The 12,419-nt window shown below is 65.8% G+C and overlaps 1 protein-coding gene across 11 annotated transcripts in view; it reads right to left on the reverse strand.

Annotated features, from left to right (window-relative positions):
* Positions 1–221: 221 nt before the first annotated feature.
* Positions 222–12,419, reverse strand: part of FBRSL1 (fibrosin like 1) — an 84,645-nt gene continuing 72,447 nt past the window's right edge. For 2 of the 11 annotated variants that reach the window (XM_060118504.1, XM_060118500.1), the window contains 14 exons: positions 11,821–12,151; positions 11,510–11,730; positions 10,674–10,742; positions 10,303–10,502; positions 9,525–9,575; positions 9,214–9,309; positions 8,395–8,424; positions 8,121–8,192; positions 6,769–6,898; positions 5,178–5,321; positions 4,636–4,713; positions 4,348–4,431; positions 3,886–4,084; positions 222–2,315 (listed from right to left, as the gene is read on the reverse strand). In XM_060118504.1, coding sequence (XP_059974487.1) covers positions 1,481–2,315; positions 3,886–4,084; positions 4,348–4,431; positions 4,636–4,713; positions 5,178–5,321; positions 6,769–6,898; positions 8,121–8,192; positions 8,395–8,424; positions 9,214–9,309; positions 9,525–9,575; positions 10,303–10,502; positions 10,674–10,742; positions 11,510–11,730; positions 11,821–12,151 — 2,540 coding nt within the window. In that variant the 3' untranslated portion in view covers positions 222–1,480. Of the gene's footprint in view, positions 2,316–3,885; positions 4,085–4,347; positions 4,432–4,635; positions 4,714–5,177; positions 5,322–6,768; positions 6,899–8,120; positions 8,193–8,394; positions 8,425–9,213; positions 9,310–9,524; positions 9,576–10,302; positions 10,743–11,509; positions 11,731–11,820; positions 12,152–12,419 lie in introns of all 11 variants that reach the window. The other 9 variants (XM_060118501.1, XM_060118502.1, XM_060118503.1 and 6 more) reach the window with 9 other exon arrangements.

The following is a 12,419-nucleotide window of genomic DNA, read 5'->3' on the forward strand; positions in this document are numbered from 1 at the left end:
GTGACCAAAGCAGAGTTGAAGGCCAAGCTGGAGGTGCCAGGCAAAGGTCAGAGGGAAGAGCCTGAACGGCCTGGGGGAACGGAGCGAGGCGAGGCCGACGACTTCGAGGACGGCGCTCCGCAGCCCTGGTGGTGGAAGCAAGGGTGCGGGAAAGAACTGAGGGTGGGTGTGCGACCCCCAGCTGTCACAAAGCCCCACAAAACACTCAACCGCCTGTCCGTCCAAAATCAAGGCTGTATTTACCTTCACTGGTTGATGTGAGAACAGAATGTTTAAAATAACCGGAGTCTACAGTGGAAACACAGGGTCGAAGGTACAGAACGGAATAAAGCAAACAGCTACAGACGGCCGAACCACGGCGCCAACGCCGAGGACACAGGTGTGGACGCCAGGGAACAAGGGACGCCGACAGGGCATGGTGACAGTCACGGGGTTATGAAAGTAAGACTGAAACCAAACGGAAATCATGCCAAGGCCTTGGCCGGTGGCAAAACATGAGACAACCGTCTGCTGCTGTCCTCCGTGAGAAGAGACCGCAGTTCTTTCTTTTGTGCCTTTAGCCTTTTCACCTCCCAAACCCTACTCGTCTGCGGTGGATCCCGCGGACACCGCACAGTCAGCACAAGGTGCGCACACGTCCCAGGGCCGCTCCGTGGTCCCCCCCGCGGCCCGGCCGCCCTGAGCGCTTGCATAGTTGAAGGACGGTGCTGCAGTTAAACGTCCGAAGGCATTTCCAACTGACAGCGGGTGGGTTTTTGTGACCATGTTAAACAGATAACCAGAGGAGTTTCTAGAAACCGTTTTTATAAAGTCTACCTATAGGTTAAGAACTTAATAACATCATATGTTTATATTAACAGACTATTTACACTGTTTGTGTTTTTTTTTAAAAAAACAAACCGGAAAAGAAACCCTTCTACATTTCTGCATAATAAGGCAAATAAAGTTTTGTACATTATTAATTATCTTAATATATATCTGTAACTTCGGTTCCAAGTACCAAGGGAGGGCCAGGGCCGGGCCTGAGTGGGGACCTCACAGTGCGCTGGACAAAATGACCGTTTTCTTCTCCATAAATAAGACAAAAAAAACCCCTGGGGCTCTGAGGCCATTAAATCGCAAAAGCAAACTAAAAGTTAAAAAGCAAAAGTCTTTTTTGTTTCATTTAAATGTCTAAAGAGCATAAAGTTGAAAAAAATACAAATCTATTAAAAACGCTTCTCACCTGTGGGAAAAAAGGTACAAACTTGCATTTTTTTTCCAGTAGCCTCATCTCAAGCTCGGAAAACAAAAGATCACCCCCAGAAAAGCTGTGTATGACACCCCCAACTCCGCAGGCTGCGAGTGGAAGAGCGAGCATCGCCCCAGGGCCAATGGAACTGTGCTTAAGTTCTAGAAACAGACGCTTAGGTTAGTCGACAGCAGTGCGTGCGTTCGTGGAGGGGCCTCCGCACACGCGGCGGCCGCGGCCCCGCGGCCACTACCGCGCCTCCACCTCCTGGGGGTTGCGCGACGGGGAGTAGTCGCGGGCCTCGCCGGGCGCGCGGGCCCCGAGCGGCGTAGTCCTGCTCCGCGGCGGCCCCGGGGGCGTGGGGGGCCCAGCCGCGGCCACCAGCGGGGGCGGCGCGCCGAGCGAGGCGGCGGCGGCCGGCGGGGTCCGCGCCAAGAGCCCGTTGTGCAGCGCGGCGGCGGCGGGCGTGAGGCGCGGGAAGTGCAGGGCGCCCAGCGCGGGCAGCAGCGCCGCGCCGTCCAGGTGCGCGGCCCGGGCGCGCTCCAGCTCGTCACGGCGCGCTTCCCGCAAGCGCTCGGGGCTGTAGTCGTGCGGCTCGCGGTCGCGGTAGGGTCGCTCGGGAGGCTCGAGGAGGGCGGCAGGGCCCGGGGCGAGCGGGGCGCGGCGGGCTGGCTCCGGGCCGCGGTAGGCCTCCCGCGGCGGCTCCCAGACGAAAGCTGGGCGCTCGCGGCCCGCGGGGCCCGGGCCGGGCTGTGGGGGCGCGTCGCCGTCCTCCCCGCGCTCCTCCTTGACCTTCACGTCGCTCTGGGGCCGCTCGGCCGCCGCCTCGAGCGGCTTGGCCGGCTCACGGCCCAGGAGGCCTGCCAGGCGCAGGCCGTCCCCCAGGGCCGCCTTGCTGGGCTTGGCGCTGTCCTCCCGGGCCGGGGAGTGGCTCTCCTTGACGCGAGGCTCAGCCTCGCGCTCGGCAGGAACCCCGGGCCGGCCCGGCTCGCCCTGGCCGCGGAGCAGGAGGCCACTGCCCGGGTGGCCCACGGCGGCCACGGGCGAGGTCCGGCTCAGCAGGCGCGTCTTCTCCAGGAGGTCCCTGGGAGCAACAAGACAGCCCCCCTCAGCCTGGCGGGACACCCTGCAGCGAGCTCCCCTGACACCAAGCTCCCGCCTCAACGCGGCGAGGCCGCTACCCACCGTAGTGACCTCAAGGTCCTTGCGTGCGCGTGTGTGGGGTCCGCTTAGCACCCCAGTCTCCCTGAAATCACTGCTAGTGGCACCCCGTCGACACGTGGTGACCACAACCCACATCCCCACGAGGGTTACCCCACACGTGTCTCCCCTCCACAAGCACCATGGAGACCGACTTTGCAGCAGAACCGCAGAGTGCTCCACGGGGAGCCAGGCCGCTGAGCCCCTGAGCCAGGACAAGTCCTTCAGTGAAGAGCTCAGGGCAGTTCCACCCAGGCCCCAGACCCGCTGCACGGACAGGGGCCTGCGAACCCTTCCTCACGCGCAGTGTGGCCTGTGGCTGCGGTCACCACAGTTCCACCCGCCCCATCGCAGTCTGGTTCTCATCCGAGGCGCCACCCTGTACTTTTTAAAGTCCTTTGCCCCTGAGCTGGGAGCACGGTGGGCATGGCCCCCACCTTGATGAGGCGCTGGGAGGGCAGCTGGGCTTGAGTGGCCCAGCTCCGAGGCTCCCTTTTCCCCTGGGAGTCCCCAGGTCCCACAGCCCCTGACCAACCCTCAGTGCTGCACCTGGCCCCCATCACTCTACTTGAGCCCCACCCGCTCGACCCTGAGGTCCCCCCGGGCTCCTGACCCGCCGTGGTGACAGCGCTGGCTGGGCAGGCCCTGGGCTGCTCCCTGGCACCCTCCCTGGGTCCTGTGACACACGTTCCCACCGTCTCCCAGGCTGATTCTAGGTCGTCTCCTCTCTCCTCGCTGTCTCAAGCTCCAACCCGTGCACCCAGTGCCTGGCACGCGGCACTGCCCGTGAGTGAAATGCCCCACGTTCAGGGTGGGGGGACAGGACGTGCGTGGAAGGGCCGGACAGGGAGCCCCCTGCTCCCGTCCACGTGGCGGGCCGCAACGCCTCAAGAACGCTCCAGTCCCAGCCTCTGCCGCCGACCTGAGAACGTGCTACCACCTCCCCTGCCCTGACCTAGCTCCGCAGCCCATGGGGCCGGGGGCGGGGGCGCACGCCCAAGCTCAGCCCCCATCCACCTGCTCACAGGTGTACCTCCCAGACTCGGTCCCCCTGGTGGCTCAGCAGCCCCCTGCAGCGTGCAACGGCATTCTCTGCCCCGCTGATCTGAGCTCCCTCGAGGCCCCGCTGTGGTCCACAAGCCCACGGTCCCCGCCAGGGCCTCGGAGGGAGTGAACCCCCGCCCTGGATGGCGTCTGGCCAGACCCTGCGCCCGCAAGGATCCTCTGTGCGGGCAGAATGGAGGGTGCTTGGCTGTGGGGTCCCCTTCCCCGGGGTCCCCTTCCCCTTGTCTTTCCTGGCCCTGCGGGTACAGACTTCACACACTCCCAACCAAGGAGTCTGAAGGCAGAGCTCAGCGTGCCCAGCGGGCGGGTACCCGGGGCTCAGCGGAGCTGCCTAGGGGATGCGGGGGCGGGAAGCCGGCAGGATGGGAGAGCGGAGGGTCCTCACTCACCGTTCCTCCCTGCTCTTGTCCAGTTCTCGGTCGTGGTTGGTCAGGGCTGAGACCCGCTCGACGTCTACAGGCTTAGGCCACGGGGGTGGCGTGGGGAACGAGGGCGGCGCCCGGTGCAGCCGGTTCCAGGCCTCGCGGGGGCTGGGCAGGCCGTGCAGCGTGGGGCCCTCCTTGGGGGCAAAGAGGCCGCCACCGGGAGCTGGGGGATGGGTGGCGGTGGGAGCGTGAGGCCGGGTTGCGAGGGAGGCGCACACACGCACACGGAGAGTCCCGACCTCAGACCCGCACGATCCCCAAGGAGGCGGCGAAGAGGGTCCGTGCGCCCGGCGTCAGGGCGGCCCCGACCCGCGCAGGCGTGGGCGGAGGACGCATGCGCAAAGTGAGGGTGAGGGCGCGTGCGCGGAGGACGCATGCGCGAACTGAGGGCGCATGCGCGGGGAGAGACGGGGCGCGGTCACTCACTCAGCGAGTGGCTGCCCAAGCCTCCGAAGGCGTTGCTGCCCAGGCTCCCCAGGCCCCCGAAGGTGCTTGATCTGCTGAAAGGGTCTGTGGGGGCAACGAGGACTCAGGGGTCTCCACGTGCGCACCAGACCCTCCCCCCACCCCGCGGCTCCCGAACCTGGCAGGTGCCACCTCTGCAATCGGAGGGCTACCCGGGTTCTTGGGGTCATCTCTCCACCCACCTGCATCCCCCCAGCCCTGAGGCCAGCACAGGCCAGCCAGACCGCATGGACCTCAAGGGGCACCTACCCATCAAGTGACCAGTGGGCAGGAAGCTGCCAGGATGGGCTGAGAGTCCGAACGGGTTGGTGGTGGGATGGGCAGCACCTGGGAAAGGGGAGACAGGTTGATGGAGGCCGGAGCGCACCTGGGGCCGCGGCGCTCCTTCCAAGGGTGGGCGCGCCCTTCGCGGCTGCCCCTCCCACTGCAAGCACGTGACCAGGTAGGAGGTGGGCCTTCATCTCCCTGGAGCCTGGGGGACCCCGAGGGGGCGGAGCAGGGAGGCAGGTGCTGACAGCAGTGGAGCCCCCAGAGGAAAAAGGGCAGAGACAAGGCCTGCGATCGAGCCTTCAGGGGGCTCTCCCGAAGCCAGCGGCCCTGGAGTTTCCGACCAGAGCTACCGTCCCGGTCACCTAACAGTGGGTGCGGCCTGGGTGCTGACGGGCACTGGCCCGAGTCACGGCTGCCAGAGGCCGCAGCTCCTCCTGCAGCGTCCCCTGGCTGCAGGCCACAGCCCACAAACGTCACGGTGGCAACAGCCCCGGCTCCCCCGACGCCCCCCAGGACCGAACCTGGAGGACAGCCGGTGGGCCCAGTCTGGAGACGGAGCTGTTGAGTCAGGGGCCAACTCTGCTGCTCAGGGTGCCCCACCCCGTCGCCTAGAAGTGAGCGCCGGGCGAGACCAGTGACGTGGGCGCCCCCTCGTGTCCCTCCACCTGTGGGGACCCCAACAGTGGCGCGCTGTGTGCGTCAGAGGTGGGCTCCTCCACCCAGACACAGGCAGGTTCCAGTCCCAGAGAGCTCCCAGCTAGAAACTTGACCTCGCCTCCAAGTGACCTTAAGTCAAAGTTAGGAAGACAGCTGGCCCCAGGGCTAAAGAGGATGGTGTATCGACGGGGCCATGGGTGGGTGTGGAGCACAGAGGGGTCCAGGCCACAGCCTGTGGGCTCTGGCCCAGCTGGGAGGCCCTCTGCTTTCTGAGGGGCCCTGACGCCTGGCTGAGGTCTGGAGGCCATCAGGGCGGTGGAGTTGGGGCTGGGAAGAGGCGCCGTGCTCACCAAGCCAGCCAGCGTGACCCCATCCACACCCGTCATGCCAGTGTGCCAACGGGCTGCCCGCATGGACCACGTGTCCATGTGCAAGGGGCAGTGGGTGGGTATGAGCATACATGAGCTTGGAGGAAGGCGGGGTGGGGGGTGGTCCGAGGAACAGTCAGGGAGGGCTCTCTGAGGAGGTGACGTCCTTTGAGGGCCTGACAGCTGGGGAGGAAGCAGCAGCAGCCCCAGAGCGAGGGCTCAAGGCCGCTGACCTAGGAAAGGCCTGCTGCACGGCTGCCCTCGGCATCTGGGAACTCAGGTTCCAGCAGGTTTCTCGCTTCCCTCTGATAGGAAGGCCTCACGGACGCTCAGGTTGCTTGCGCAAACAAGGTGGTCTGTGCCGAGCACCTGCTTTCCTTCTGGGAGTCCGGGTTTGGTCCATGCAGGCAGAGCTGCCTACGTGAACGGCCCCCAGTAAGAACCCCGGGCGCTGGGTCTCCGCGAGTTTCCCTGGGAGACAGCGCCTCGCCCTGCTGTCATGGCTCCTCGGGGGAATGAAGTGCATCCTGGGGCCCGCGGGGCAGGGCTCAGGAGGCCCCGCCCATTTCCACCCTCCCGCTCTTCCTTGCCGACTGCTCTGTGTCCCTCGGCTGCAATGCATACGGCCACGGCTGGAGTGTGACTTGTGCTGAGTCCTGGGAGCACTGCGAGCCTGGGGGTAGTCCCAGGGACCCTGACACAGCAAGGCCGTGGCGCGGCTGCTGGCGGGGGCAAGCACACGGGTCCCGGGAGCTGTTTCCCGCCTTCCGGAGGAAAGCCAGACCCGTCCTGGGAAGGACATCGGAAGGACGCCCCAGAGAGGAGGGCATACTGGACAGAGTCCATGCGGGGCTCAGGTCAGGGGCCGGGGGTGGGGGGGGAGTCCCCGCAGGGGGAGAAGCTCGAGGAGGGCAGGGCTGCCAGACTCCACCAGCTACGGCCGGAGAAACAAGAACGCCGCCCGAGCAGCCGGAGCCCTCTGGCACCCGCACCAGCCAGAGGGAAAAGGCGAGAACGCCTCCGCCCAGCTGCCCCCTGGCCTGCACGGTGGCCGAGCCCCCAGCGCCCATGAGCCAGGCCGCCTTACCTGAGCTGGAGAGGAGGGGCCGGGCCAGGTCCTGCGGGTAGTGGAATCCGGCGAACACACCCGGGGCAGGGGGTCTGCTGAACAAGTCCAGCTTGGCGCCTGCGTCCAGTTTGTGAGGGCCCAGCTGCATCTGCAGGACAGTGTGTGCACAGGGGCTGCCAGTGAGCTGACAGCAAGGTGGGACGTCACCTGCTCCGCTGGCCTTGCCCAGCGAGCGGAGAGACAGGTAAGATTTATCCTGACGTTTCGGCAGATGCAGGATAACTGAACGCCATGTGTGACTGACACATGAAGGTCCTGATTGAGGTGTTTCACTCCTTTTCATGCGCTTTTTGAAAGCTGGTGTGTTTTACACTTAAAACACATCTCAATTTAGATGCTACATTTTCACTGGAAATAGTTTGTCTGTTTAGATTTTGTAAAATTGAGCTGGAAAAGTACATTCCCATACCCAAGTCGTTCCAGTTTTCCGATGACTAAATTTAGCTTCAGTATTAAGATTCAAATTTATTAAAGTTAAACAAAACTAAGAAGCCGGTCCCTGGGTCACAAGGGCCGCAGGAGGCATGGGGCTAGGTGAGTTCTACCTGCCGAGATGGCAGCGACAGAGCGGGTGCTTGGGCCCTAGCTGGGGACCCTGCCCCACCTCCTTCACTGTGCCTTCTAGGTGGCCCTGTCTGAGCATCTGCATGTTGAAACGCACAATAATCTGTCATAAATCCCTTTCTGTGACTGGTCTTTTGTAGCATATTTAGGACGTGATGAGTTAAAAATATTGTGCATGGGGTAACGTGTCATCTGAGACGGCAGACGAGACCATGGAGACCCTTCTGCAATACGAGGGCTCCCATCCCAGCACCTTCAGTGCCCCGGCCCATTGCCCCAGCCGTGGGTCCCCAGGGCTCCCACTTCCCTGCGTCACTCGGCCAGGGCGCCTGGCACCACCTGCCGGGAGGGGGACGGCCTCGAGCTGGGTTCCTGTTCACCACCTGTCCGCCCCCCCAAGGAGCACGCAGGCTCCATGAGCACTTTTGGTCGTCTTTGCCCCTGGCTAAAAACCCAGGCACACAGCAGGCCCAAGTGCTAATAGACACCTGGGGGGAAGAAGGGGGCAGGGCCGAAGGCCCACTGGGAGGACTCGGCTGAGGGTGGGGAGGCCCGCAGAGTCAGCTCCTCCCAAACCCCTGCCTGCGTCACCCTGGGTGACCAGGTGGGAAGTGGCCTTGAGTTCCCCACACACTGCTGTCCTGTCCCCTCCCCACCTGCAACCCCTCACAGCCCGGCACAGCGCCTGGGCAAGGGGCACCCTCTGAACCGCAGGCCTGGCCGGCAGGATGAGCAGTCAGGCTCACCTTTATCTTCTGCTGATGGTGGTAGATCTGCCAGGCGATCTGCACGTGCACAGCACACCACTTCCCGGGCTTCTGCGACAGGGCGGGCGACGGGCTCAGCTTTGAGGCCAGGACCTCCTCACTCCCCCCACCAACTCCAGATTCCTGCTGTCACAGTGCACCCCCTGTGGCCACTCAAGAGGCACCCAGAGTCCTCCCTGGCCTTGGACCTTCCCTGAGGTCCCGCCAGGCCCCTTCCTCCCAAGGTGAGGCAAGCAGGCATACACACACTCACCCTGACTGCTGTCCGGTATGGGTCTGACACCTGCCGTCGACAGAGGAAGAAGCATGAGACCTGGGCTCTGCAAGCAGCCCAGCCCCGGGGGGTCGGGGGAGAGGACCACGTGGCCTCCACGAGGAGCCACGCTGGCCGGAACGCCCACCAGAGAAGGAGGCAGGCACGGGCACCGCCGCCACCTACCCCAGGGCTCTCTGTATGGGGCGTGAACAGCGCTGGCCCGCCCTGTTAGCTCAAGTGGGTTTGAGGTCTGAGGGGGAGGGACGGACAGGGCACGAGACGACTTTGCAGGTCCCATGCCCAGGCGGCACGAGACCCCCCAGGCGCCACCCAGGGGCGGCCTGGCCTCCCACCATATCCTGTCCGGAGGTTTCTGAAAAGGCTCTTGACCGACGTGCCTGGGCCAGGGTCTTCCCCAAGGGCCAAGGCAGCCCCGCTTCAGGGAAGGTGAGCAGAGCAAGGCCAGTCCCTGGTCCTGGGGCCTCAGGGGACGCTTCCTGCCTGGGCCTCCTGCAGCGAGGATGACCCTGTGCTGCCGCCATCCAGACCCCAACCCCGAGCGCTGCCAGCGGGAGAGGTGAGAACGAGCGAAGCCAGGCTCTCCCGGCCCCACGGGGCACAGAGGGCCCCACCAAGGGTCAGGATATTCTGCACTGAGGTGAAGACCCCTTGGGGGCCACCCGGGAGCACGACACACACAACCACGTGTGAGGCGGCTGGAGCTGCCCCAGGACGGGAAGGGGCTGGCTGGGCGGGGGGGCGGTCCAGCAGACCCCACCCACAGTGCCCACCCCCCCTCCTGGGAGCAGCTGGTACCTTGGGCTGAAAAGCACCCTGCAGGGATCCAAAGGGACCTGGGTGTGGGAGCAGGGCGGGCAGTCCTGGGACGGCTGGAGGGAAGGGCGGGAAAAACTGCAAGAGAAGGCGGGGGGAGGGGGGCAGGGGGGGCGTTCCAGGGGCCTCGCAGGAAGCCTGGACGCCCAGGGCAGGGACGCCGGGCCCAGCCCTCCGGTCCCCGCCCCATCACCCCTGCACTGGGTGGGAGGCTACACGGACATGGCACAGCCCTGCCACCCTCCACACCCCTCACCCTGCCTGGAAAGCCCAGAGCGCGCAGGGACACTCACGTTGGAATGTCGGAAGTAGGGACTGTCCAGCTTGGGCGTGTACTTGTCAAACTGGAAGGGAAGGAGGCAGAGAGTGAGGCCTCCGGCCACGCTGACGCCCTCTGCTGGCCAAACACCCACCCACGCCCTCGGGCCAGGCAGTGGCCAGAACGAGGCTGGTGGCCTCCAGCCAGCTGTCCCCTAGGCTCCCCGAGGGTGCTACCCCCTGGCCTTCCCTGTTCTAGTGGTCCCAGCATGGGAGGCGCCGACTCGCCCATCTGGTGTCTGTGGCCATGACTGGGGCGGGGGGAGGGCATGGAGCCCAAGGCTGGTGCTTAGGCTGCAGGACACACCTAGGCCACTGGCAGACTAGTCAGTGACAAAGCAAAGCTGGGTGGGAGCAGAGGGAACTCTGCCCACAGCAGCTGGCTCAGGGCATGAGACCTCAAGGACAAGGAACATGAGAAGAGTCCTGGCTCCCGTGGCCCCTCAGTCCTGTTAGGCCTCCGGACCTGCCGCCCTGCTGCCAGCGGACACTGAGGACCCCACGTGGGTGGAACGGGCCCCACGGCCGTGTGGACACGCGGTGCTCCTCAAGCCCGAAACAACAGCTCAGGATGGGGAACCTCATGGCATGACCCGGGGCGGGGGCGGGGGGACGAGAGAAGGAGCTGGACGGACAGCCGGACGGAAGGGGATGGTGTCAGCCTGCATGCGTGCAGAGAGCGTCTGCGTGTGCCTGCTGCGTGTCCCGCGCCCGGGCCGCCCCCGCCCGCCCGCCGGCACGCAGCCTACGCACCGGCGGGGGTGCGGCGGGCGGCAGGAGCGGCGTCGGGGGCGGCCCGGCAGGGAAGGGGGCGAATGTGTGTTGGTGCTGGTGTGTGTGCTGGTGTGTGTGTTGGTGCTGGTGGAACTCCGCCCGCAGCAGAGCTCCCGGGCCCAGGGGGGCGCTCTGGACCAGAAAACGCGCGTTCAGCTCTTGCCTGAGCAGCTCGTGATCTACAAGAGAAAAAGAGAGAGACAGAGAGGCACGTCGGCCGCGGGCTCCCGGCGGGGCGAGGCGGATAGTCACCTGCTGGCACTCCCGGTTTCGGCAGGCCAAGCCGTGGTGGCCGCTCGCTACGTGCGGGCCCCAGGGTGGAGATAAGAGAGGTGCCTGTGACCAAGTACCAATCAGAATCCCCGAATGAGGCTGGCAATACATGATTGGCTGGCTGAATGAGATCAACAGGCTGGCATCTAAAGGCAAGAGAGAACACCATGAGCCACCCTGGGCGCCCCCGGAGACAGCCCTGAAGGGGAGCCCTGCCCGTCCCAGCACCCCCAGACCAGGGTCCTGGTCCCATCCTGGGGCGCTGAGCTGCCCCCAACCCAAGGTAGGCCGACGAGATTTAGAAAAAAATTGGAGACCCACAGAGAAATCCTTAGTGACCTAAGATTTGGCCGTGAGGGGGCCCCTGCTGGAATCAGGCAGGGAGGGAGAGGCCAGGCTGGGCCAGGCCAGCTGCTGTTCACCTGGGGCCCCTCTCCTCCGCAATTCAACCCTCCTCCCCTCCCCCGCCCCCCCAGCAGCCCAGGGACGGTGGATGGGAAGAGCCACGGCAGGCCTGGGAGCCCTCACTGCCATGACCACGGAGCAGCTCCAGGTTTCGCCAACTCCCCGCCTCAGACTGCCCGACCAGGCCTGGCAAGGGCTCAGAATGGAGCAAGGGATGTCTGTGTCCGCGTACGCGTGTGTGAGCACCTGTATCTCTGTGTGTGTGTGTGCACACAACCGAGGCCCGGGCAGGAAGCTTTCTCTGCCCTGGGCAAGGTGGCCTGCTAGCGCTATGGGCTGCTGGGGGACTGCCATCCAGCTGGGTGGGGTCTGGAGAGCCAGATCACTAAGGATAGACGTCCAGGGCTGGCCCCCTCCCCAGGGGCCGCGTCCCTCCCCGCGGGGGTTAGGATCCCAGGGTGCAGGGGAACAGTGACCCTGCTGCCCCACCTACGGCGCCCGGACCTACCGGCGGGGTGTCCTGGGATGACCAGGCTGTTGGCCGGCAGCGCCGGGGGCGGGGGCAGTGTCGGGGGCGCGGCGAACATGGCCGCCGCGTGGTGCTGGTGCTGGGCCTGCGAGCGGAGCGCCAAGTGTGAGGTAGAGAGGTGGGGGCCCGGCCCGTGAGGCGACAGGGACGCGTGCTTCGCGAGCCCCAGGCTGGCGCCGCTGCTGGCGCTGCTGCTCCTGCTGCAGGGAGGGGCGCTCAGTGCCCGGCCGGCGGCTGCGCGGCCCCGCCCCGCGCCCACCTGAGGCTTGCAGGCCCCGCCCCGCGCCCACCTGAGGCTGTGCAGGCCGTTGTGCGCTGCCGCGCCGGGGCCCGGGAAGGCGCCCGGGGGGAGAGGCACGTGCGTCGGGAGGGAAGCCCGGGTCTGCAGGGGCGCGGGCGGCGGCTGCGGCGTGAGGCGGGGCAGGGCCGGGGCTTCCTTCTTGACGGGTGGGCTGGACGGGGCGCCGGGCGCGGGGCCGGCGGAGGGCAGGACCACCGGCGCGGGGCTGCGCACAGGGGGCAGGAAGGGCGGCTCGGTGCTCAGCTCGCGGCTGCGCTCCAGGCCCGAGACTTTGGGCGCCGCCCCGGCCTTGGCCTCAGACTTCTCGCCCAGCGTGGGTCCTGCGGAGAGAGGGGCCGGAGTGAGCCCGGGTCCCGGCTCACTGAATGCTGTCCAGGACCGTTTCCGACGGGGAGACACGCGGCGCGGAGCTCCCGCCCAGAACACCTCGGTATCCCGCCCCCCAGGCTGCCTGCGCCGAGGGCCGACCCGCAGGGAGTGTCCTGCACCTCCTGCCCACGGAGATCCCAGCGCAGGGGCTGTCCCGGCCCCACTTTACAGAGGGAGACGGAGGTGCACGAGGCAGCCGGGCCAGGCGGGGCGCTGGGC

Source organism: Mesoplodon densirostris, chromosome 15 (assembly GCF_025265405.1).
Source record: "Mesoplodon densirostris isolate mMesDen1 chromosome 15, mMesDen1 primary haplotype, whole genome shotgun sequence".
NCBI lineage: Eukaryota > Metazoa > Chordata > Mammalia > Artiodactyla > Ziphiidae > Mesoplodon > Mesoplodon densirostris.